Source organism: Mya arenaria, chromosome 7 (genome assembly GCF_026914265.1).
Source record: "Mya arenaria isolate MELC-2E11 chromosome 7, ASM2691426v1".
NCBI classification, from domain to species: Eukaryota; Metazoa; Mollusca; class Bivalvia; order Myida; family Myidae; genus Mya; species Mya arenaria.
This window is the reverse complement of record NC_069128.1, coordinates 51,430,139-51,455,163: the sequence shown is the minus strand read 5'-3', so window position 1 is coordinate 51,455,163 and position 25,025 is coordinate 51,430,139. Positions and strand designations below refer to the sequence as shown.

General features: G+C 35.3%; 1 protein-coding gene across 1 annotated transcript in view; it reads right to left on the bottom strand.

The window, feature by feature from the left end:
• Nucleotides 1-24,189, bottom strand: part of LOC128241787 (mannan-binding lectin serine protease 1-like) — a 50,704-nt gene extending 26,515 nt beyond the window's left edge. The window contains exons 1-13 of the mRNA XM_052958869.1: nucleotides 24,182-24,189; nucleotides 23,962-24,056; nucleotides 22,434-22,655; nucleotides 17,878-18,040; nucleotides 17,476-17,663; nucleotides 16,754-16,933; nucleotides 16,239-16,424; nucleotides 14,506-14,685; nucleotides 5,368-5,498; nucleotides 4,835-4,931; nucleotides 3,895-4,065; nucleotides 3,338-3,562; nucleotides 2,925-2,987 (exon numbers count right to left, since the gene is read on the bottom strand). Coding sequence (XP_052814829.1) covers nucleotides 2,925-2,987; nucleotides 3,338-3,562; nucleotides 3,895-4,065; nucleotides 4,835-4,931; nucleotides 5,368-5,498; nucleotides 14,506-14,685; nucleotides 16,239-16,424; nucleotides 16,754-16,933; nucleotides 17,476-17,663; nucleotides 17,878-18,040; nucleotides 22,434-22,655; nucleotides 23,962-24,031 — 1,876 coding nt within the window. The 5' untranslated portion in view covers nucleotides 24,032-24,056; nucleotides 24,182-24,189. The remainder of the gene's footprint in view (nucleotides 1-2,924; nucleotides 2,988-3,337; nucleotides 3,563-3,894; nucleotides 4,066-4,834; nucleotides 4,932-5,367; nucleotides 5,499-14,505; nucleotides 14,686-16,238; nucleotides 16,425-16,753; nucleotides 16,934-17,475; nucleotides 17,664-17,877; nucleotides 18,041-22,433; nucleotides 22,656-23,961; nucleotides 24,057-24,181) is intronic.
• Nucleotides 24,190-25,025: the final 836 nt, after the last annotated feature.

Sequence of the window (25,025 nt, the reverse complement as noted above, 5' to 3'; positions counted from 1 at the left end):
TGTTTTGTGGATCTGTGTGTCTGTTTTGTTGTTTGTTACACATGTGTCATTTTGTTTTAGAACTGTGTGTCTGTTTTGTTGTTTGTAACACATGTGTCATTTTGTTTTGGAACTGTGTGTCTGTTTTGTTGTTTTTAACGCATGTGTCATTTTGTTGTGGAGCTGTATCTCTGTCTTGTTGTTTGTAACCCATGTGTCATTGTGTTGTGGAGCTGTGTCTCTGTCTTGTTGTTTGTAACCCATGTGTCATTGTGTTGTGGAGCTGTGTGTCTGTTTTATTGTTTGTAACGCATGTGTCATTGTGTTGCTGTGTCTCTGTCTTGTTGTTTGTAACCCATGTGTCATTGTGTTGTGGAGCTGTGTCTCTGTCTTGTTGTTTGTAACCCATGTGTCATTGTGTTGTGTAGCTGTGTGTCTGTCTTGTTGTTTGTAACCCATGTGTCATTGTGTTGTGGAGCTGTGTCTCTGTCTTGTTGTTTGTAACCCATGTGTCATTGTGTTGTGGAGCTGTGTGTCTGTCTTGTTGTTTGTAACCCATGTGTCATTGTGTTATGGAGCTGTGTGTCTGTCTTGTTGTTTGTAACCCATGTGTCATTGTGTTGTGAAGTTGTGTGTCTGTCTTGTTGTTTGTAACCCATGTGTCATTGTGTTGTGGAGCTGTGCCTCTGTCTTGTTGTTTGTAACCCATGTGTCATTGTGTTGTGGAGTTGTGTGTCTGTCTTGTTGTTTGTAACCCATGTGTCGTTGTGTTATGGAGCTGTGTGTCTGTTTTGTTGTTTGTAACCCATGTGTCATTGTGTTATGGAGCTGTGTGTCTGTCTTGTTGTTTGCAGCCCATGTGTCATTGTGTTGTCGAGCTGTGTCTTTGTCTTGTTGTTTGTAACCCATGTGTCATTGTGTTGTGTAGCTGTGTCTCTGCCTTGTTGTTTGTAACCCATGTGTCATTGTGTTGTGTAGCTGTGTGTCTGTCTTGTTGTTTGTAACCCATGTGTCATTGTGTTGTGGAGCTGTGCCTTTGTCTTGTTGTTTGTAACCCATGTGTCATTGTGTTGTGGAGGTGTGTGTCTGTCTTGTTGTTTGTAACCCATGTGTCATTGTGTTGTGGAGCTGTGTGTCTGTCTTGATGTTTGTAACCCATGTGTCATTGTGTTGTGTAGCTGTGTCTCTGTCTTGTTGTTTGTAACCCATGTGTCATTTTGTTGTGTAGCTGTGTGTATGTCTTGTTGTTTGTAACCCATGTGTCATTGTGTTGTGGAGCTGTGCCTTTGTCTTGTTGTTTGTAACCCATGTGTCATTGTGTTGTGTAGCTGTGTGTCTGTCTTGTTGTTTGTAACCCATGTGTCATTGTGTTGTGTAGCTGTGTGTCTGTCTTGTTGTTTGTAACCCATGTGTCATTGTGTTGTGGTGCTGTGCCTCTGTCTTGTTGTTTGTAACCCATGTGTCATTGTGTTGTGGAGCTGTGTGTCTGTCTTGTTGTTTGTAACCCATGTGTCATTGTGTTGTGGAGCTGTGTGTCTGTCTTGTTGTTTGTAACCCATGTGTCATTGTGTTGTGTAGCTGTGTCTCTGTCTTGTTGTTTGTAACCCATGTGTCATTGTGTTGTGTAGCTGTGTGTCTGTCTTGTTGTTTGTAACCCATGTGTCATTGTGTTGTGGAGCTGTGTGTCTGTCTTGTTGTTTGTAACCCATGTGTCATTGTGTTGTGAAGCTGTGTGTCTGTCTTGTTGTTTGTAACCCATGTGTCATTGTGTTGTGTAGCTGTGTGTCTGTCTTGTTGTTTGTAACCCATGTGTCATTGTGTTGTGGAGCTGTGCCTCTGTCTTGTTGTTTGTAACCCATGTGTCATTGTGTTGTCGAGCTGTGTCTCTGTCTTGTTGTTTGTAACCCATGTGTCATTGTGTTGTGTAGCTGTGTGTCTGTCTTGTTGTTTGTAACCCATGTGTCATTGTGTTGTGGTGCTGTGCCTTTGTCTTGTTGTTTGTAACCCATGTGTCATTGTGTTGTGGAGCTGTGCCTCTGTCTTGTTGTTTGTAACCCATGTGCCATTGTGTTGTGGAGCTGTGTGTCTGTCTTGTTGTTTGTAACCCATGTGTCATTGTGTTATGGAGCTGTGTGTCTGTCTTGTTGTTTGTAACCCATGTGTCATTGTGTTGTGGAGTTGTGTGTCTGTCTTGTTGTTTGTAACCCATGTGTCATTGTGTTGTGGAGCTGTGTGTCTGTCTTGTTGTTTGTAACCCATGTGTCATTGTGTTGTGGAGCTGTGTGTCTGTCTTGTTGTTTGTAACCCATGTGTCATTGTGTTGTGGATCTGTGTGTCTGTTTTGTTGTTTGTAACACATGTGTCATTTTGTTTTGGAACTATGTGTCTGTTTTGTTGATTGTTATGTCATTGTACTGTAGCAATATATTGTTAGATGTACTTGGCCTTGATATTTATATTGAATTATAGGGCTTTGTCTTTGCTTTGGTATTTATTAGGCATTGGATTTTGTGTCTTTAAACATGAATTGGTTGATGTTTATGCTAATGGGGTTGTACAACTGTTTTGTGTCGTTATGTATACAGACATACTTAGTTATTGACAAATATTCATCACATCTGCTGAATTATTTCATCCCTTTAGTACCATGTTAGAGTTTTTCATTTAATGAAACAATTGTTGTGAAATTCAAATGTTTTCGACATTGATATCATAAGAGTATAGCTCTAATCTTACCAAACACATCTGATATTGAAAACAAAATTATCAGTTACAATTGTTTGAAAACGGGTTCTGAGTTAGCTAGTTCTGTTATATTAACCCATAGCATTAACCCGTAATCATTTTCATCTTGAATACAATTCTCTTAGCCAAAAGTCTTTTGAGGGGAGGTCATATAAAGTTAAAATACAACAGCGGTTAGGGACGCGAAAAACATATATTACCTTTATATGAGTCATCCCCGAGAGATGGACAGGTGTCTACTTCACTCACTGACACATTTTGCTCTAAAAAGACAATTCTCGTGAACAGTAAAGGGTTGTTCGTATGAACACTAATATACAGTTTGCGTAAGCACTGACATCATGAACATTAAAGGACATTTTACTTAAAGAAATCACCATGAACACCAAATATATAGCATAAACACTGAAGGGAATTCCGCATGAACGGTAATAAACAAAACACGCTTAAAGACATTTCGCATGATCTCTCAAATGCATTTCCCAACACTGCAAGCCATTTCCATTTATATTAAAAGGCATCTCCCCATGCTCACTGGATGACATTGCCCATGAACACCTTACAGATAATAGTAAATCTTACATTAATTGATTAACCATGACCTTTAACGTACCTCCACCCGCACAAAACATAACATGTTTGTGAAATATTGTCTTTTTCTTGTCCTTGTTCAAATTAGTGTTGCATTCAGAATCATCCCTCACTGGCATCTGTAACTGCTTCAATCGTTGTGCTGCCTGCTTAAAGCCATGTTTATGCACACCCCAACCTGTCACTACACCGTATGTTTGATTCTCAAACAAACCATTGTATTGGTCTGGTGTTAGTGTACATCGGTCTAAAGAAATAAAGTAGACATACAATTGGTCCTAAGGTTTCTGATACACAAAACATGTAGGTTGTGGATGTGTAGCTAGCTACTGACATACAATTGGTCTTAAGGTTTCTGATACACAAAACATGTAGGTTGTGGATGTGTAGCTAGATACTGATATACAATTGGTCTTAAGGTATCTGATACACAAAACATGTAAGTAATGGATGCGTAGCTAGGTACTTATTATATTGTTTCTGCACATAATGTTCTTGGTATTTATTAGTATGATTACGGGTAAATAGATAACCAGTTCCGGCTAACAAATGAAAATGTTTCTTTAACATCGGTCTCACCTTTACTCCAAAGACAGACGGCGTACATATGGCTGTCAAACTTAAGTCCTTTGCTGTCGATTTCAATCAGTGCTACATCGTTCTCAAATGTTGTATTGTTGTATTCCTTGTGACTTGTCCAGTTTTTGAGTAGTTTCGCATAGTCATCTGTGCTACTACTGTTTTCATTTTCTAAAACCAAACTTCGAATGTGAATTAGCCAGTTATGCATTTATGCATATAATTTACCCATATGTACATAAATGACATAAATGTAACTAGTAATACCGACATGGACATGAAAATGGTTAGTCTAATCTGGGGTTATTCCTGCGGTCTTCATTGTATTAATACTGTTGAGTCAGTGTTGTTTTAGATATAACAGTGTGATTACACAACACTGTTGTATTTACTGATTCCAAGAGCATCCCTTCTTAAACAAATCTATTTACAACAAAAAGTAGTTAAACACTTGACATTCGAGGTAAAACATGTAAAGACTGTTTAATACGATGTCCCGTTACGGCAAATAGAAACGAAAGTATGACAATATGAAAGTGAAGAAGCGAAAGGACGAAGGGACGAAGGCGAAGACACGAATTCGAAAAGGCAAAAATACGAGGGATGAAGGTGTTTCCGCTTCTTCGCCTTCGTCCCATCGCTCCTTGACATCCGCATTTTATAATCCGTCCTATTGTGTAATGGACTTCGTCCAACTTTGGCCTTAACGGAAAACCGTATTTTAAAGCAATAACAATCCATTAACGGTTAAACGTATAAGGTCGTAACCACAACATTGATTGACAAAATAATATACATGTAATTTAGCAATTGTGTATCTCTGTTTGATAACTTGTTTGAATCTCCTTGTTAACAAAAATAGATCAGTCTTAACTATATTTTGACAGTAATGGTTGTCCTTGTTGTCACAAATATTTTATTCAAATGTATGACTTCTTACTGAATCGAGCAAATGCCTGCGTGACATTTTCAAGGCAATGAGCTGCTGTTAAAATCCACCTTGGATGGATTAATGACGCACCGCAAATATGTTTTTTCTGAAACAAAAAAATGAAATATTTTTTGGATTTTACACATTGACAAAAAATGCTTTCAGTTGTCATATTTAGAATTCGGCTATTACAAGCGGGTGTATAAACAAATATTAACCAATATTGTTTAAACGGCATTAATTTACAAAGATTGTGAATAAAGTTATATTAACTTATGCTTGGTCACTATCGTTGTCCGGCTTGGTGAGTACCACCAAACTCATTTGCACCGTAGCCGGGAATCAAACCTGATCGCCTTGGTGAGAAGCAAGTGCGCTAGCCGCTACACTCACCGGACACATTTGAACTATTGGTGTTCGCCTCTCCCCTCCGTTCAGCAGGATATTGCACATTGTAGATTTTGAAGTATACATACTTTATACACATAAAAACCCATATTGTAATTTTTTATCATCTCAATAAAATAAAAAATAATACATACATCCTTATTCAAAAGTTGAACCATCCATGGCCATGCGTGTCGTAGTGCACATGTTTCATATCGTGTTTCGTTAAAAATCCTTATCTCAGTCAGCATATTATCCGTTCTGCCACATGGGAATTCCAAACCATCTGTAAAATAAACAACGTGATACATTTACTTAAGGTTTGATGTATAATAAAACTCCACAATGAGTGTATTACAAAACATTAAACCGTAAGTGTATTACAAAACACTATACAGTTATTGTATTACAAACACTATACAGAACGAGTATTACAAAACACTATACAGTAAGTGTATAACAAAACACTATACAGTAAGTGTATAACAAAACACTATACAGTAAGTGTATAACAAAACACTATACAGTAAGTGTATAACAAAACACTATACAGTAAGTGTATAACAAAACACTATACAGTACGTGTATAACAAACTACTATATATAGAGTACACGTTTTACAAAACACTATACAGTAAGTGTATAACAAAACACTTTACAGTACAGATATTACAAAACACTTCACAGTACAGATATTACAAAACACTTTACAGTACGGGTATTACAAAACACTATACTGCACGTGAATAACAACATAACTAACCAGAACGGTATATTAAAACACTACAAAGTACGTGTATTACAAAACACTATACAGTAAGTGTATAACAAAACACTATACAGTAAGTGTATTACAAAACACTATACAGTAAGTGTATAACAAAACACTATACAGTATGTGTATTACAAAACACTATACAGTACGGACATTACAAAACACTATACAGTACGGACATTAAAAATAATTTCACATATTTTCCGTCTTTATGGATATTTTGTGTGTGTTTCATATTGTTTTCTTTTATAAAACCAACAGAGAAAAAAACTTTAAAGTACGATATATGATACGTCGCTCTAACGATATATTGCATTAAAGTTGATGATCTGAAATTTGGATGAGTTCAAGCATTTTGCAAAAGTACATCCGTATCTTAATGCGCAAAATGTGACAAAAGTAAAATAGCACATACATACTTATTTATCCATATGTTAAAAAGCAAAACATCCAAACCCACTACTGAGAGGGATTCCTTGCATTCGGTCGGTCCTTCCTATTGACCGACCAGTCAGCCCCAAAATATTGAACGGACCGAAGGGCGAAGGATCGGGTTCATTCATTGCTTATGGGCTGACTGGGAGATCGCTATAATGACATGATGTCTGAAATGGTCTGTACTATTTTTTAACACATTAAACCGCACTTCATAGCTTGAAGTTAAGGCAGGGACTTTTTCAGCAAGGAAAATGCATCTAATTCTGTAATGCAGTCTTGTTTAGAATGGAACTCGAATATGTTTTGAATGGTAAAGTCTACTCAGTGTTTTCATACTCGTATAACTAGTTTTCAGCGAGTCTTGTGAAAAAAGAGACCGATTACATTTTTTATATCGTCCGCTTAACTACATGTTGAAAATTATACTGTTTAAAGGCCCGCTAACACTTATTTGAGACAAGAAGGACCATAAGGATGTAATGTATACTATTCTAGTTAAACATAAAATTATAAACAAAACATACTCGCATTATTCTAATATAACATAAAGTTATAAACAAAACATACTCGCATTATTCTAGTATAGCATCGAATATAAACAAAACATACTCGCATTATTCTAGTATAAGATCGAATATAATCAAAACATACTCGCATTATTCTAGTACAAGATCGAACATAAACAAAACATACTCGCATTATTCTAGTATAACATTAACAAGATATGTGGACCCTGAATACAATTATTCAGTTTCAACTGATTTTCTATTTTAAGTAATAGTGACTTGGACCTTGACCCTAGGGACCCCTTACGCAATCCCAGGAAAGGTATCCATAAACTCTTCATTTATACCAAGTTTGGTCAAGATATGTCAACCCTAACTTAAGTTATTTAGTTTCAACTGTTTTTCTATATTTAGTAACAGTGACCTTGACCTTAACCATAGGGACCCCAAACGCAATCCAAGGTATTCATAAACTCTTCATATAGATCAAGTTTGGTCAAGATATGTCAACCTTTTCTGAAGTAATTCAGTTTCATATGTTTAACTCTGCCCTGCCGCCCGCCCGAACAACGACGTTCGTCATTCTAATAACCAGGTTTCACAATGTGAAAACCTGGTTAAATATATACAAATCATACCCGCATTAACCATCATGTCGATAGTTTTTCCCATCTCTTCTTTTGAAGAACCGATTGTGAAAATATGTTTTTCTCCGGGAATGCTTGAGGCTATACTCTTCATGACCTTATAGCCAGACCGATCGGAGTACTCGGAATTCAAAGCGATAGCATATATCTCCATCCTGTGATTTTTCAGTTCGGTTGCGATTCTGATTGGGTCCCCACTTTGTGTGTACTTGCCTAAATGTGAATGAGAAATGTAAACGAAGGCTCGTTGTTTAGTCTTGATGTTTTACAAACTATATGAGTCAATTCGATGATTTAAATCAATGATATCTCTTTAATCTATTTATAAATAAATATAAACATTAACATGTATAGAAACAGTTTCACAAACAAAACAATGTCGTATATTTTTTTCAATCAACAAAAAGATATACAATTTGGTGAAATAGAGTTGAGGTCAAAAAAGGCGTTTAAACCATAGTATAGATCTTAAAGCTAAAGTTGATTGTTTTTATATTTTATATCTTTAAATGGTACACGGGTAGGCAAGACTTCCAAAACTTCATAAATCTTATGCAAAGTCTAAACGATGACCGAATAAAAATTATAGCATTCTTTGTAAATGTAATAATGAAACAAAAAGATAAGGAAAAAATGAATGTCAATAAGGAATCATAACTCTAAAGATTTTATGTTTTGTATTGTATGTGTTGTATTATGGGCCGGAGGCCTTTCTTTACAAATAAAAAAAATGAATTTGAATTTGAATATATTGAAGGCTAAAAGAACCTACTATTATTTCGAAAAGCACATCACTTCAAGACGTAAACTCACTTAACCTAATAATATTTCCATTAAACCCTTGTGTATATTGAAAACAAAAACAAAACATCTATGTATTTTCTTATGAGGATGTAAAAAGAGTTTGAGATGTAGCCCTCACACTACTTTGCTGTATCCTCTATTCTTTCATTTAAAACCGCATTAGTAATTGTTTTGTTATGTCAAAATGTGTAGCCTTTTACATCAATGTACAATGCAAAATAAGGTACTATAAGAGGTAGATTCAACAATGTTTTAAGGGTTGAACGTAAATGTAAACTATAACACAGAATACTGTTCAGTCAGAATTTCACTTTCTATTAACATGGAATAAAATCAAACTGGCCTAGCTCACTTAAATTTAAGAATTTGTTATCTTATCAAAATCTATGGTTATCAACAAATGTTGCTAGATTTATTTCCGATGCTATGAAATTTCGAGAGGAAAAACTATTATTTATTTCAATTCATATTTGTAATATTTGTATATATACGTGTGTGTTTTGGCCATATCGATATTTATGCTATGTGTAAATAGCCAAAGGCAAGATGCCGATTTGCAAATAAAAACTGGCAAAAACTTGTAAACTATAAATTAAAGAGTGGTTTGTAACTATCACTCACCATCGCTTATAAGTATTAAGATTTGCTGTGCCGGAACAACACTCTCAATCATGGGCTTTGTTGTAACGTCTGTATAAATTTCGTTCAAAGCCGTATTAAAATCGGTGCCATGTCCTATAATAAGAAGCAACACGCAATTAAGAAAAAAAATACAAATTACATTTATATTTAAAATGACATTAAATATATGCATAAATATATATACTGCAAGCCCAAAATGCATGCTTTCTTTTGTCACTAAGTGGATCATTGTCATGTTAAAGCGGCACTCTTATTCAAAATCAATACATACACATGTATTACAAACATACATTTCGAGAGATAAACCTTTCACTTCTTACTAAATAATACTTTATGGATAATATCAATTACTGATAACAAGATTGTAACAATGTATTTAAAAGCTGAAACGCAAGAATATTAAATAATTGGTGAGTGCTTAAAAAGTACTGTGATCTACTATCGTCTCATAAGGTAGAAATACCGTGTTTTCTGCACCTTTCTTTCAAATTTAACTCGTCATTCTTCATAGCAACCATTGTTTTTTGTCATTTATTCACCCTTTTTGGTATACCTAAACAATTGTATTAATTGTGGTTCATGTATTTTGGAGTAAGAGTGTATCTTGAATCAAACATAACAAATTGTGTAGAAATCGATTCTCTCTACACATTTGGCACAAATGATATCAACTCCAGGGCAACGACTTTGTTTTGCTAAAGTAAAAGTCAATTTGGCGTATCTCATGTTTCATTGCATATTAGGCTGATCACTCACACAAGCTATCAACGATTTGGTACTACTAGCACCACAACCTTTACCACCACACCAATCACCATCACCACTATCACCATCACCACCACCACCACCACCACCACCAACATATCTACTACTACCACTGTCACCATACCACAATCTCTTCTACTACCATTACCACAACAACAACCACCCAATCAAACCCACCACTACCACCACAACCTCAATTTACACTACTATTAATGCCACACAACCACTATTGTAAATAACACCCCTACCACTACCATAACCATCACCACCACCACAACAACCATCACCACCACCATCAGCATCACCATCGACACCACCACCAACTATTCTACTACTTCAATACCATCAGTACCACAACCGCCACAACCACAATCTCTACTGCCACCGTTGACAGAAACACTTCCACAAAATCCAGCCCACTACAAACACCACCACCACAACCTCAATTTATACTACATGTACAACAACTGCCAACTACACCACTTCAGTAAACATCACCTCCAACACACCAACCTTTACTACTTCCACGACGTCCAAATGCACAACCACAACCACCTTCCCCACCACCATTACAATCTCTATTTCTACGACTGCCACCAAAACAACCTTTTTTACTACCACCACCACCACCACACCACAATCTCTACTACTAGAACTACCACTGCCACTATCATCATACTACTTACACTGCCACCACCTACACCATCACCAGCGCTTCCACCATCCCCACCAACACAGCCTCTTCTACAACCACTGCTACCACCACTACAACTAGCAGCCCTTTTAATTGACTAAAGCGAATTCGCAAGGATGGATAAAAAAGCCGTTTAACGCTTGTTTCAATATTATTTATTCTTCATCAACCTTTATTTTTGGGATATGTAACTGTTCTGTTTCCAACACTCAAGAACTATACGTATAGCCAAAAGACGCTTAACCTTTCAATCAATTTGGCATGGCCTGAATGAACTGCTATACACAATACACAGCATTAATTTAAAACAGAGATTCCCTTACCTGTTTTACCCCTTATGCTCTCTAAGGTCAGGTTCTCTGTTGCATTCCGGGCATCTGTGTAGCTTTTAAAACGATATTCATCGGCCATGTTATGTTGATTGAATATCTTGACTGTTTTCGAACCAAAGAAATAAAGAGCCAGGCTTGTCCCTGTCCTCATGTTGTTGACATTTAGCTATAAAATTGAAAACTACTCGATCACGTTTTGTAGTAAATTCGTGTGAAAATAGAACCAATTGATTCAAAGCACTGACAAAACATCATCAATTGTTTAAATAACTTATGATTTAGAAAAAAAACATGTTAAATCTACAACACTTTGTTACAAGTGAGTATACACATTGCTCTCCGGTCATTACATTAATTTTATAGTTGCCGATAAAAACAAAGTGATTGAGTCTCTTAAAATGTGAAGTTTGGTATTGAAAAATATATCCAATTACAAATATAACGTATCGTTAGAAGTTTTATTTATACGATCGCTTGTTTGATTTTTTTGAAATTTTTATTTGAATTTGAATGCCTACCAATGGACTCAAAACTTTGCTGCACGTTGAATTTAAAGCGCCCTTGACAAGGTTTATCATATTTCAAGACACCCATCTACTTCATCTCTGACAACAAACGTAAGCATGGAGATTTGAGTCATTTTTAAATTCGGTCCTAGTTAAAACCAGTATGCTGTATAAGCAATGAAACAAACATGCATAAATACCAAAGCTTGTTTTTTAATAATACAAGGTAAACAATAGTGCCTGATTTCTTTAAATTGACACATGGCAGTGAATCAAAGCATGGTTATACCATCTCAGTCAATTGGCTACCTTCCATGTGTATAGGTTTTGAAGCTGAATGGTTTGCGATTTCAAAAAATAGGCTGAACGCGCTAGATTTACTTGATCTACGAATAATTGTTTTACATTTTCAAGGCATTGTTTGTACTCGTACACCGGATGTTGTCATTTTACCAAATACACAGTGGTTCCGTTCAACCAATTTTAGAAACGTCATTTTTCCCAAAGTTGTTTTATGTTTAGTACACAAGTGAAACCTTCTCCGAATATTTGGTGTTTGGATCGTGAAGCACTATAAATCAGTGTTACCTTGCATGCAAATTGGTCAAATGACTATAGAATAAATAGGAAAATTATTAAGTGGTCTGTAACCTGTAATAAATAACGATGTCGAAGCCTTCGGAGCTCTTCGGCCATTTTTATCGAACGCAACCTCGGATGTAGTTTGACGGTTTAAATACTCAAAGAGCAGTGTGTTTAAGTCCGCTGCATGGAGTAATTTTATCTAGCAGTTAAACTTTATGACCTAACTCTTTGAAATCTTAATTTTGTTTGCAATAATACATTACACTGGCAATCAATTTAAACATTATAATGATGATGATAATAATAATAATGATTAATATGATGATGATGATGAATACTTATTTTTATTATATTTATTATTATTATTAATATTGGGGTTACAACTTTTGAACGGTTGGCTTAACAAGGAGTCACTTGGATAACGAAGTATTGTGGTTACTTGTTCAGAATTTGTTTGAACTTTTAGAGTTTTCATTCCAAAAAAGGTTGAACTTACACTTGCATATAGCAGATGGATAAATTGAAGTGTTGCATTAAACTGGTTTTCATCAATGCTCTTTGAAACGTCAACTAGAAAATACACATCCACTCCACCTTCCAATGCCATATCTGAATCTCCGACGTTGATTGAAAGCCCATGTATTCCATCATAGTCAACTGAATGAGTTGGCGGCTGAGCAAGTTTTATGTTCTGTTGGATTTCATCTATGCGACCAGATAAGGCGACCTTGAGACGGTATCCGTCATTTGCGTTGAAAAGAGAAAATCCTGAAAAAAGGGAAAAATTTTACGATTGAAATAAATGTCTAATTGCAATATAATTTTTAATTGAATTAAGGCTGATGCACTAAATGGTAAATATGTTACGTCCTGCTTAAGAAACAAGAGTCTTGGGTTTCATTAAGACCAAATTATCACAATTTTGAAAACTTATAAATTTACTTTGATTTTAGTAGTGAGAGATTTTATGTTCCGCCTACATACGTCAAGTTGAATATGCAATGATGTTCATACATTTAAGGTCTTTATTTGATCTTGAAAAATATAATTTGGAATTATTAATTCCCTTTCCGTTACCTTGTTGAAGACTTCTGATGCTGTTTGAACCCCTCCAAACACTGCTGTTGCAACCCCTCAACTACACATTATATCCCCCACCCACCTTCTTCGTTTTTACTCCCTTTTATCGACGTTATTACCTTTCACCGTTGTTACACCATCGCTGTTTATTTCAACCCCGTTATCGTTGTAACGCTTTCATTCGCCGTAATTTCCCTAACAAACGCTATTGATTACATCCCTTGAATAGTTGTTACCCAGTTCAATTGTCATTGTTACTCTTATCTTGCCGTATAACCCCTCATTGTAATATTTTTACACCTGTCGCCCTTTTTACTCCTCGCATAACCTTTGTTTTACACTACTGTCATCCTGGGTAACTCTCCTATCGCCACTTTTTACATCCTTTCACCCTTAAATCGACAATGTGTGCACCCCTGTCGCAGTGTTTACTCATCAAATCACCGCTTTACCCATTTCTTCGAAATTGTTCCTATACCCACCACAGTTGCTTTCTTAACGCCGTTGTTTCCATATTGTCGCCGTCGTTAGCCTTCCAATTGCCGATAATTCCATTTTAGTCATCGTTATTAGTCCTTCCATTCAATTACTTGACGTTCTTATAACCACGGCATGTTTTAAAATGCTTTTCTTATTTTTACATTGATATCTGACTACAATCATAAAGGCTGATAAGACATATGCCAATATTTCTATCGACAATACATTTCAAAATATCATACTTTTGGATTGAAAGACACAGCAGAAGTAGTTCAGCAATTAATTATCATCTGCGATTGAACGTCTGCGTGTTTATTTTAGATAGCGCAACGCTTCCTGAGCTTGAGGTATGGAACACATTGTCGGTGCGATTGATCTTCTTACACACGATGACTGTTTTATTGACTATGACGTAATTTAGAGAAAAGAAGAAAACAACCAAGCGAATGTTATTAGCGCTTCGGGCAATTTTAAGGATTTAAAAAAAAATAATCATGGAGTTAAATTCCTTGACGGCTTTCATATCGGACAAATAATTTGACTATGTTCGCTTATTGAACCCCCTAAATCGTGGGTTATGAATAATTTCAGAGACAAAAGCACCTGTCTGTTAACGCCGCTCTTAAAGTAAACAGGGAAATATTGCAACAACTATTATACAGTAACATTGATGAGTACTACCTTATATATGTATTGTCAATATCATAATATTAACTAACATGGCAGGGATATTTCTCGAGTGGTGGGGACAAGTGTAAAGTTGCCAGCCCAGTCTTCTGGGACAGCGGGGATGGGGGGGGGGGGGGGGGTAAACTTGTTTACATGCGCATAATCTCAGACTTGACTAAACATGTATCAATAATTACAAAATAAAAGATATAGACCTCATCGGAGCTATTATCAACTTAACGCAATTGAGAATAAAGAAAAAACATCATATAAACTGATTAAGTAATTTCAAGTACTCAACATCCGTGACACTGATACAATGGCAATACCTAAACATTTGGCAATTTACAGATACGATATATAACATTACCTGTACAATCAAGCGGCTCTCCACTCCACAATGTATTCTTTAAACACACTCTGGTTGAGTTTCCTGCTATGGCTACACCTGACTTGCATTCAAATATCAGCATTGAGTTCACAGATACAACAGTAGGAAAAAGTGTCACTATAGCTTCTTCAGGCACACATGGAGCCGGACAGTGATCTCCTGAATCGAGATAATATTTCAAGAAGTAAAAAGAAATAATTTTATATTCATAGTGTGCGCAGAAACATCGCTATGCACTTTGATCACTATGAAATTAGTGCTGGTTGCGTATTGTCCGTCATGAATTCAATGTAGAATTGGACGGTGTAGGTTATTACATTAGGTGTGTGTATGAGTAACATGCAGTAGCATGAGTGCAATATTGTAGAAGGGGTGGGCGAAATCACTAAATCCGCTAGTGCATAGCGCTTTTTATATTTTTACCATTTGTTTAGAGTTTCACAAGCTAATTAAAGCAAAAACACAAGTAAGTTCTTAATAATGACGAGAACACTGATGATTCACATAACTTAAGGAACTCCCTCATGTTTGTTCACGTGATCGTATTCTCTTGGAATCATTGGATATAACTGAGCAAATCCTGGCCTCAAGTCAAATCTCAAACTTAATCTCAACTCATTTTACCATATAACAGCAAAATTTATTGAACAAAAAATGTCTTTTTAAACATTTTTAAACCGGATTCCATCACTGCATTTGTTGATTAAAACGTATGATCTAGATTCCAAGGGAAACATATTCTACAGCAAAAAATGTACAGTTCATGGCCTTTTAACAATATCTCAAGTATATCTTTATTCGATGAATAACGTCATAAATGCTAAGTCGGAAGGCAATATTTTGCTTCGAATGAAGACTTAAAACAAAGATAACTTTTAATTGTCTTCACCATTTGAAATAAAACAAAGGACAGTCTATGCCGATTTATGAGTCCCACCTTTGTATCATTACCAGACTTTGATTAAGTGATTAGATTGATCAAACACTTCGACAAACCGTTTTCCAAAATAATGTTTTGACAGCGCTCCGTCAGACGGCCGTTTTGTGAAAAGCTTTGTCGAAGTTAGCTTTGTTTTAAGACTACTTCATTCAAAGCAAAATGTTGCCTACCGATGTAGCATTTATGACGCAATTCAATTCGTGGTATTCACCCACTGATTTCGTACACTCGATTTTTAAAATCTGTCGTTTTTGCTCGTAATGATATAAAACATAGACCTCAAATATTCTCGGTAATCGGAATGTGTTTTTTCATCATTTTTGCAACGTTCTGCTAATACCAATCGCTTCCTCCTTCACATTAAGTTTTCAATCTATGTGACTTATTTTGTTTCAATTACTTAGTTTTTTTTAAAAATACTCAGGAGTGTTTAAGAATTCGATTTCTACATGACTTATTTGTATTACTCAATTCAGTCATGACAGAGCGAAGTGATGGATCATACACAAATATATATAGCAATGTACGAGTTAATCAGAAAGTCCAAAGAAAACGAATGAAAGACCGAAAGTAGTTCAACTTATAGGCTCTGCTTCTTAAAAAAAAGCATTGTAAGCAGGTAGCATTGTAAGCAGATATTGACATTACCTCGCAAATTGCATATATACCTAAAATACCTTAAACACATTTAAAATTCATTTGAAGAATTATAATTATAGTATATAAATTGTATGCCTACGCATTTCGATTACGGTTATAGATTTAAACATACCTGGTCGAACGCAACGGACACACTTGCCATCCCAACTTCCATCGTCTTGACATTTCCACTGCTTGGAACCAAACATTTCATAATCGTTGTCGCAAATAAATTCCACTACATTTCCTACGGTGTAGAAAAGCTGTTTGTTTCTTATATTCCCATAAATTGGAATCCGAGGCTCAGGACAAGTTATGACTGAAACAATAGTGCTGACAACATCGACAAAATTGTTAAAACACATGTAGAAATCGTTTTAATATTGTATTAAGTTAATGAAGTATTATATATGTATCGAAAAGGATTACCGTACTCCTGTAAGTTCAAACTGCAAAGAAAACGTTTACACACAAAACAAATAGAAAACTGTCTTATGTAATACCAGTATAAACATCTTATAAACACATATCGTAAAATAAGTTACATTATATTGCTTAACACAACACATGTACATTCATGCTGTTTAAACGGAATTGACCTTTCATTGATTTCCGACAAGAGTTTCGATAAAAAAATAATTTAAGTACCTTCGCATCTAATTTGATTGCTCTCAAAACTGTTTGCTGCCAGACACACCAACTTGCCTAAAGGTTTGAATCCTTCATTGCATGACAATTCTATGTATTCGTGATAATTATACACTTCTTTGTAGTTCGTTATATTACCATTGGCAATATACTGCAAATGTTTGGCATCGCATGTGATTTCTGAAAATGGAAGTCGTAGATTTCAAGCAAAAAGATGATATACAGTTTTCAACTTACTTGTATTCAGTACTACTGTTTGCAATTAAGGTTTTGAAGAATTTTATGATCTTGTATTTTTCTTCGCCAAAAACCACATATCGAATTAAGTGCATTCTCGTTGTCGTCTGCCGCCATCAGCGAGTTGGCGTATTATTTTACGTATCTTAAGGAACTATTTTCTAAATTGGCAAGCTCATTAACACACAGAGCATCCAAACATATACAATGACTTTGGTTCATTCCAGTCGGCCAATTAAATCCTAGCTTTAAATAACGATCACAGGAACGACACGGCGACCCTATGAACAGTTAAAACTGAATGCCAGAGGCTGCCGTTGGGGCGCTACACATTGACTCTTCCGGGAAAAGGCCATTGCGGTCGTGCTTTGTTTAACGGATTGACGAAAGGGTTTGCAAACTGTAGTATTTAATTATGTGTTTCCATGATCTGTGAACAATCTTCTTGCAGCCAGCTCTAGAATGTAGTTCCGAATTTTACTCACCTTTGCAATATCCGATACTTCCGTTTACAGTCCAGGTTCCGTTCAAGCTACAGACCATTTCTGTTGCAACGTCGTCCAATTCAGTATTATAATCATAAGTCAAGTACATTTCGTATATATCATCCATATCGTTCGTTGTAGCCTCCGTTGTCCATTCATTGCCAGAATCGTTTGGAAGGTATTCATACCTGTCAAAGTTTTTACATTTTTACAAAATGTGTTCCATTAGCCTTAGTTTAAATGACGTATACATATAAATGCTATTTTCAAACTCCACGCAACATTTACTCCCCTTTCTTGTACAGAGTTCACTGTTGTTACACGTGTCACGTGTTGATGATCTTTTATTTCTTATTTGTTTGATTAACAAAGTATTATTTTAATTTGAGATAAAGAACCTACCCTTTTTCACAATCAAGAGCGATTTTGTCTCCAGGTCTGAATAACGGCCGGACAGGGGTGTTGAGAAAGTAGTAAACGCCTTCATTTTGGTCGCTTTCTTTTAACTTAATTGGTTTTGATACGATATCACCAAACTGTCCTTGTGGATGTTCGCACAAGTTCCCTTCGATAAAATAAGACATTTCTTTTATTCGATAGTATAGATTAATATAAATGATATTGTGGACATCAGGATTTATCATGATTAACATTTGAGTGTTGGGATAAGAAAATCCTCATGCGCTTGTTTCAAATAAAGCAACTATAGAACCGTTGTATATACTTCCAAATATCCATTTCATGTTATCAGAGTTGATTTGTTTTACTTGTATGTAACTATGAAATAAAAAATGGTATGTGTTAATTATAAATAAAAAGGCCAATATACATTATGTCTTTCACAGAAGAATTGGATGACTTCAAACTGCAGAAAATATATTTTAACGAAAGTACAGTCAAACTCATTATTGATTGCAATGTATTTGAGATTGGTTTCACATATATTGACAGCACTCACCAATAATGAAATCCGGAAGTATTTTACCTGAATCATATGAACACACGCACACGCACACGCACACGTACACGCACACGCATACGCACACGCACACGCACACACACACACACACACACACACACACACACACACACACACACACACACACACACACAATAACCACTTATATAAGAAGATGCTGTGTTTTATTAGCTGTTGAAAACATTCTTTGAAGTATGCAGTTTATAAATATATAATCCTATGTATTTCTCTTTCTTTCCATCACCTTTTTCACAAAGTAAGCGGAAGTGTTGCCTAATCTAGGATTCTATATTTGATATTGTCAGCGTCATATTTTATATCAGCATGCTTTGCTTTTTCTGCAACTGTCCTGTGTATATTTATTAGTTATTTTCTAATGTTATCATCATATAACGTGTACTTTAAAAGCATATAGACTAGTTATCAAAAGCAATAAGTGCTGACGTCTTAGTTTTGCTTCCGGATACCACAGTGTTTGAGGATGGATGAGCGATTAAGGGCCTTGATATGACAAATATCATATATTATAATCCCTGACACATAAATCGTAACAAGAATGCATTTTATTAGACAAAACTCGTTTATTTATCAAAGTTTTTTTACCCAAAACTGTAACATGAATAAAGTAAAGCAACTCCGGTTGCACGTCATAATAAACAATTCACAGTATCACCGTATTGCCGTATCATCATATCAACGCGGCAATGAGGTGCTCGCATCGTATCACAATAAAATCAGTACTATAAGCCGGGACCTTGCCCTAGATGATGGCACATGTGAATACGCAAGATTGTTAGGCAGGCTATGCGGGATAGGGACTTGAACTCGAATCCCAATGCCAGTTTGGCCCATATTCTGTCACTGTTAAAGTGTTAGCATATGATTAATGCATGACTCAAAAATAACTGTTATAAATTTTGTTGGACATTGTATTCATTTCGATGGGATCAGTGCAATAAATCCCTGGCACGCTTGGCGACTACACGCATATGACTTTTTACTGCGAGGTTAAATTGATTTTGGTACGAGTGATAATAGGGTTTTGGCAAAAAGTATTGGAAGTTATAAATATTAAAATGTACGAGCAATGGTAATTATCGCTCTCCCACTACAGTGACGGTATAAAATAAACGTTTAACCACGATGTGCCGTATACCGGTGTTGTCATACACCACTGGCCAGCTCAAATGTTGCGCATCAAAAAGGTATTGAAAAAAGTTTAATATGTACGAGCTTATCGTACGTGCATCAAGGGGGGTACTCAAAAACTTAAAATGTCATTTCCTAAATTAAGTCACTTTCCTTATTTTAGTATCCCTTTAGTCATATGAAAGTAAAGATAAAGAATTTTTCAAATACATTATTTTAATTAACCTTATTGAAAAAAACATACTTTAGTGTTAAAATCACTCATTAATTTATCTTAATTTGCCTATGAAAAAATGAGAAATCGACTTATGTAAGGAAATGACTTAAGATGCTTTATGAATATCGCCCCTGTACTACAAATGGGGGGAACTTGTTGTACTTTTTAAATTATTAAGCTTGACAATCCGTTTGTTCATTCAAAATAGGGGGAACTTTCCGACCAATACCCATATTCCATGAAAGTTCATCTTATGCTCACAGAAAGGTAAAAGCACATATACATAGTTTAGGGCCAGTTTTAAGCAATAAAAATAAGATGTTTGGTTTAATATCGAAATCTGTCTCCTTTTTGCATAATTGAGTTTAAATCTGAGCTTGCTTTAAAGTTAAATACACAAATTCGTATATCGCGACAAAAGAAAAACAACAACAACAACATACACTGATGTTTATAACATCCACAAGACCTTTCAGTGCAATACGCAATGAAAGTATACAAAAATGTAATGCAGTTTTATATTATCATTTCTTTGTTCCTTCGAGTTTAAAATCCCATAATTTAATGATGTTTATACGAAATAAATGTTCCGTTCTTTTCTGTTCCTAATGTTCAGAACATGCATTTAGAAGCCGAATTCATCTCCGTTTTCCTGACATAGCCTGCATAAACTCCTAGAGAAACAACATATGTCACAACATATGTCCAGGTTTCGGCAACACATTTACATAGGGGCCTATCTTCCTTTTGCTTGTTTTAAGATTCCAGCACCGTAGTAGTTCCAGATAAGGGCTAAAAACTTTGAAAGTCTGCGGGGCTCATCAGTTTCCCCTTTTCTACAACACTGTTCACAGGTAATAAAAATCAAATGAAAAAAATGCTTTGCGTGGCCTCAAACTTTAACCCTTAATGCCTGTCATAACCTAAGCATATTGTTAATTGACGAATTGTTAATACTTATGCTAATGGAGCAATCTCATATCTTAAACCAAAGATTATCTCTTACAATATACAATCAAAAGATTTAGAGAAAACAACAAATATACAAAATAACTTTTGTTTGGCTGATAGATTGATTAATCAACCAATGTAATTCAACATATTATCAATGGTTCCCATTTATGCCCTAAGCCCATCCTGTGATTCAATGTAAACATGATACAATTCTGCCATTCACAGTAAATCACATTAACGTTGCAATCTTATTTAGAATTCAACTTTGCTCTATTTGAAACAGTAAACGCTTTTCATCCTGTTTTATAAATATGTATATGAAAAACTACAGAAAAAAGCTCAGTAGCCAAAAGTTTAAACATAAACACAATGAAATCGCACAGGATAAACGCCAGAGACATAGATCACAAAAACAAAACAAAAATATCACAAACAATAACATTGAACAACAGCACGTAACTTCACAAACAACACAGTGCATAAACATACCATATAAAAAGAACTAGGTCTGTTTATCAAGGATTCTTAGATAACCTTGATTTATTATTCTTTCAACATGTCATATCTAAAATTAGATACAATGATACCTAATTTCGATTTGTGATACTTAAGTTTGAAGACCTGCAGTTTACATCCTAGAATGAGCCATATAGACATACAAATCCTATTCAAAGTCTCTATATTGTATTGCTGGCTGACAACCTTATGATATTCGCACGTCCAGTCACCTATGCCGATATCTTTGTGACACAGTTACATAAGTCCCTTTGGCAATATTGCTCATTTTAAGTTTCCGCACGGTAAACGTTAATCAAGATGGGCAAATATGCATTTGGAACCCATTCATTGTTACTATCCCGCAAACGTGCCTTAAAATCCCAGTCCATTGACCTTTTTCATCACCTATGTCTATGTTTCAGCTATACATATCTATAGGTTTCTATGGTAACTTTGCTCGTTTGAAGGTTTCCACACCAAAACAAATTATATAAGCGAAATAGGCATCGGAAGTCGATTTCATGTCAGTTCACCACATAGCCAGCCTTAAATCATAGGGAATTCATATATGCAACTACCAACTGTCAGGAATCACCTCCACAGTTATATATGTCCTAAACGTATCCTTACGTATTTCACACCATCACAGTTAATGGAGTTACGAGTCTATTTCATGCCCCTATCTCGCATAGCCTGCCTTAAATCCTAGGTTATGCACATGTGCCATAACTTTGGGCAAGGCATGGGCTTCACATTGGCATTGAAAGCATGTTGTTAGACCCATATCCTGCCATACATCTTAGGTTATTCGCATGTTTGATCACCTATGGTCAGGTTTTGACTTTACAGTGACATAGTTCTACTTGCATATGTCTATTATAACGCGACTCTTGAGACTTAGTATACTGATATGACAAAATATGGAGATGTGGTTATAAAACCTCATCATCGCGGTGTTGTGGTGAAACGGTGATATGATATGAACATTTCGCACATGTTTTAAAGGAGCTTAATGCAGATCTAAGCCAAAATATTAAGAAAGAATCAAAATAGTAGAAACAAGAATGATTTCCTTTCCATTTAAAATTCACTCAAGGTTTAAACAGTGTACTCGGTTGAGTAAGAGTTGTTTTAAAAATTGTGTCAGCAAAAACATCTCACCTGGAATGCACGTGACATTTTGAAGGAATACATCGTCTCTCTGACCTCCATTCGTCCAAAGTCTTGTGTAAAAGGCGTATATTCCTTTCTTCCTAATGAATTTACACTCAAAATTTGCGTTTTCGAGCTGTTTCACATTACTTACAAAACCCTCACGGCAGGAAAACGTTGTTTTATCGCCTTCACTTTTGATAATATTTCCATTTTCAACCGAACACTTGGCTGGAACCAAGCGAACAGTAAAGTTATTATTAGTGACTTCTTAAACATTACTATAAGGGTTTACAATACTATACAATTTGTAGGTAATGAAGCTAGCTGCTAAAGGAATACATTAAGTGAACGGCGTCGCGTGATTTTACTGACATATATTGGCTTTTATTATTAAATTGGATATTTTTATATTGCGTGAAGATCGGTGTTTACTAGTGCGACGGTGTATTGCGCATTTGAATACTAAATAAGACGTCATGCACATGACGTCATTACAACAGTACACTATTGAAATGGATCGCAACATTAACATATTTATATTACAATTAGCTTATGATTTATGTTGTTTTCCTAACAAAGATGATTTATGGAACATGAATAAAGCAAAAAAGCTTCACTTTTTGTTAATTTTAGACTATAAATTATATCAAAATTAGCCGGGACGAAATCCGTGCTTGCTATAGAAACATGAGTAATCTCATAAATCGTCAAGAAAATGAAATGATACGCAAGTGAAAATCCTTTTACAGAATTACGTTTGGAAGGAAGACCTTTTGAAAAAAAGAAATTGTCTGCATTTTTTTATAAAAGATTTTCATTTTGAACAAAAATATCCGAAGGCAAAAATCGCGCGATGTGGCTCAAGTTTTAGCACCCATAAAGATTATCCCTGCTGGGTTTCACGTGAAAAAAGTTAAATCTCACATAAAGACTTTTTTCTTCTTGTGGCTTAAGGCCCGATATTCACTAACTAAAGTGTGAGTTTGAGGCTCGGGCTCAACATAATTGAAGTTTCAAAATGTCTGTTACATAACTAATTTGGACAAAAAAGTGTACCTGATTATAGAACCGACTGTTTGTAACATATACCGTAATTTTGATCTTACACATTTCTGTAATAGCGTTTTGACACCATAATTAAAATTTGGCTTTTCTGAGTCTTAGTTTGTGACTGATGTTTATAAATACAGGTGCAGCGGTTTGTGTATATATGTTAATGTAAATGATATAATAATATATAGAACATACATGAAAAAAGTTAAGTAATCAAAATACAGAATCGCCAAAATTAATTAACAAAAATAAAAAAATCAATATTTTTTAATTTCTAATTAAAACAACAAATCAAGAAAACATAGATTAATCAATAAATCAATGGAAATCATCTAACAGCACATAATCAATATCAAATAATATAAATCAAATAACCAATTAATCTTCAATACAATATGTGAAGGACCTTTTAAATAAGAAATATTACTTACATGATAATGTTATTACAAAGGATTTCTCTTATATAATAAAACCAACTGACCTTTTCTTCTAAAGCCGTTAACAACGTGAAATGAAATTAACATCAACACAAAAACAAAAGCCGTGTACATCTTTGCACTTTCAAAACGTTGAACGCTGTAAAGAAACAGCACCAAAATGAAACATTAGATTTCTTAGTTTGATAATGATTCCATGGAAAATATTTTGGAAGATAAATTAAAATAATTGCCTTAGAGGTTGACTTTAACTTCAATTCTCACCAGAACTCCTCGAGGTTTTTTCTTAGATAATTTTCAGATATATTCGTTGGCGTTCACCCAACATCTGCTTCTAGTATGCTTAAACGAGCACGGATTGCAGGTTTATTTTCTAAAAGCTTGTAAACAACTTACGAAGAAAGCGGAGTATGTTACGTCCTTGAAAACAAATAGGTAAGTCGGCCAGACACGCTCACTTTTCACCAAAATATCTAATTCTAGGACGCAGTTTGAAAAGTGTTTATCTGATTTAAGGACATAACTATTGATATTTCTGATAACGTATAAATTATTACGAAAAATTAATATTGTTTTCGGAAAATTAAAACATGTTGTTTGATTTAAGTGGGTCTCCAGATAACGCTTCACAATCACGTACTCTGTGTAATCGAGGGAACCAAGGATAACGCGTCACAATCACGTTCTCTGTGAAATCGTAGGCACCAAGGCTAACGCTTCGCAACGAAGCCTGCTGTGTAATCGAGGGACCCAAGGGTAACGCTTCACGATGAAATACGCTGTGTAATCGAGGGCACCAAGGCTAACGTTTCACAATGAAGTCCGCTGTGTAATCGAGGGAACCAAGGCTAACGCTTCACAATGAAGTACGCTGTGTAATCGAGGACACCCAGGGAAAACCATCCATACGTTTACCCTGCATATTATATATATCAATCAAAACATAATTTTCAGACAAGGTCGTATTTTATTATTAACTGACAAAATTATCAATCTAAAATGATTCATCTTACCTAGCTAACAGTTTTCATGCGTCACATGCATGCAGATGACTTGCAAAGTTGCTGAAATATGAAAACGAAAATTCACTGTCACTTACAGTAGGAAG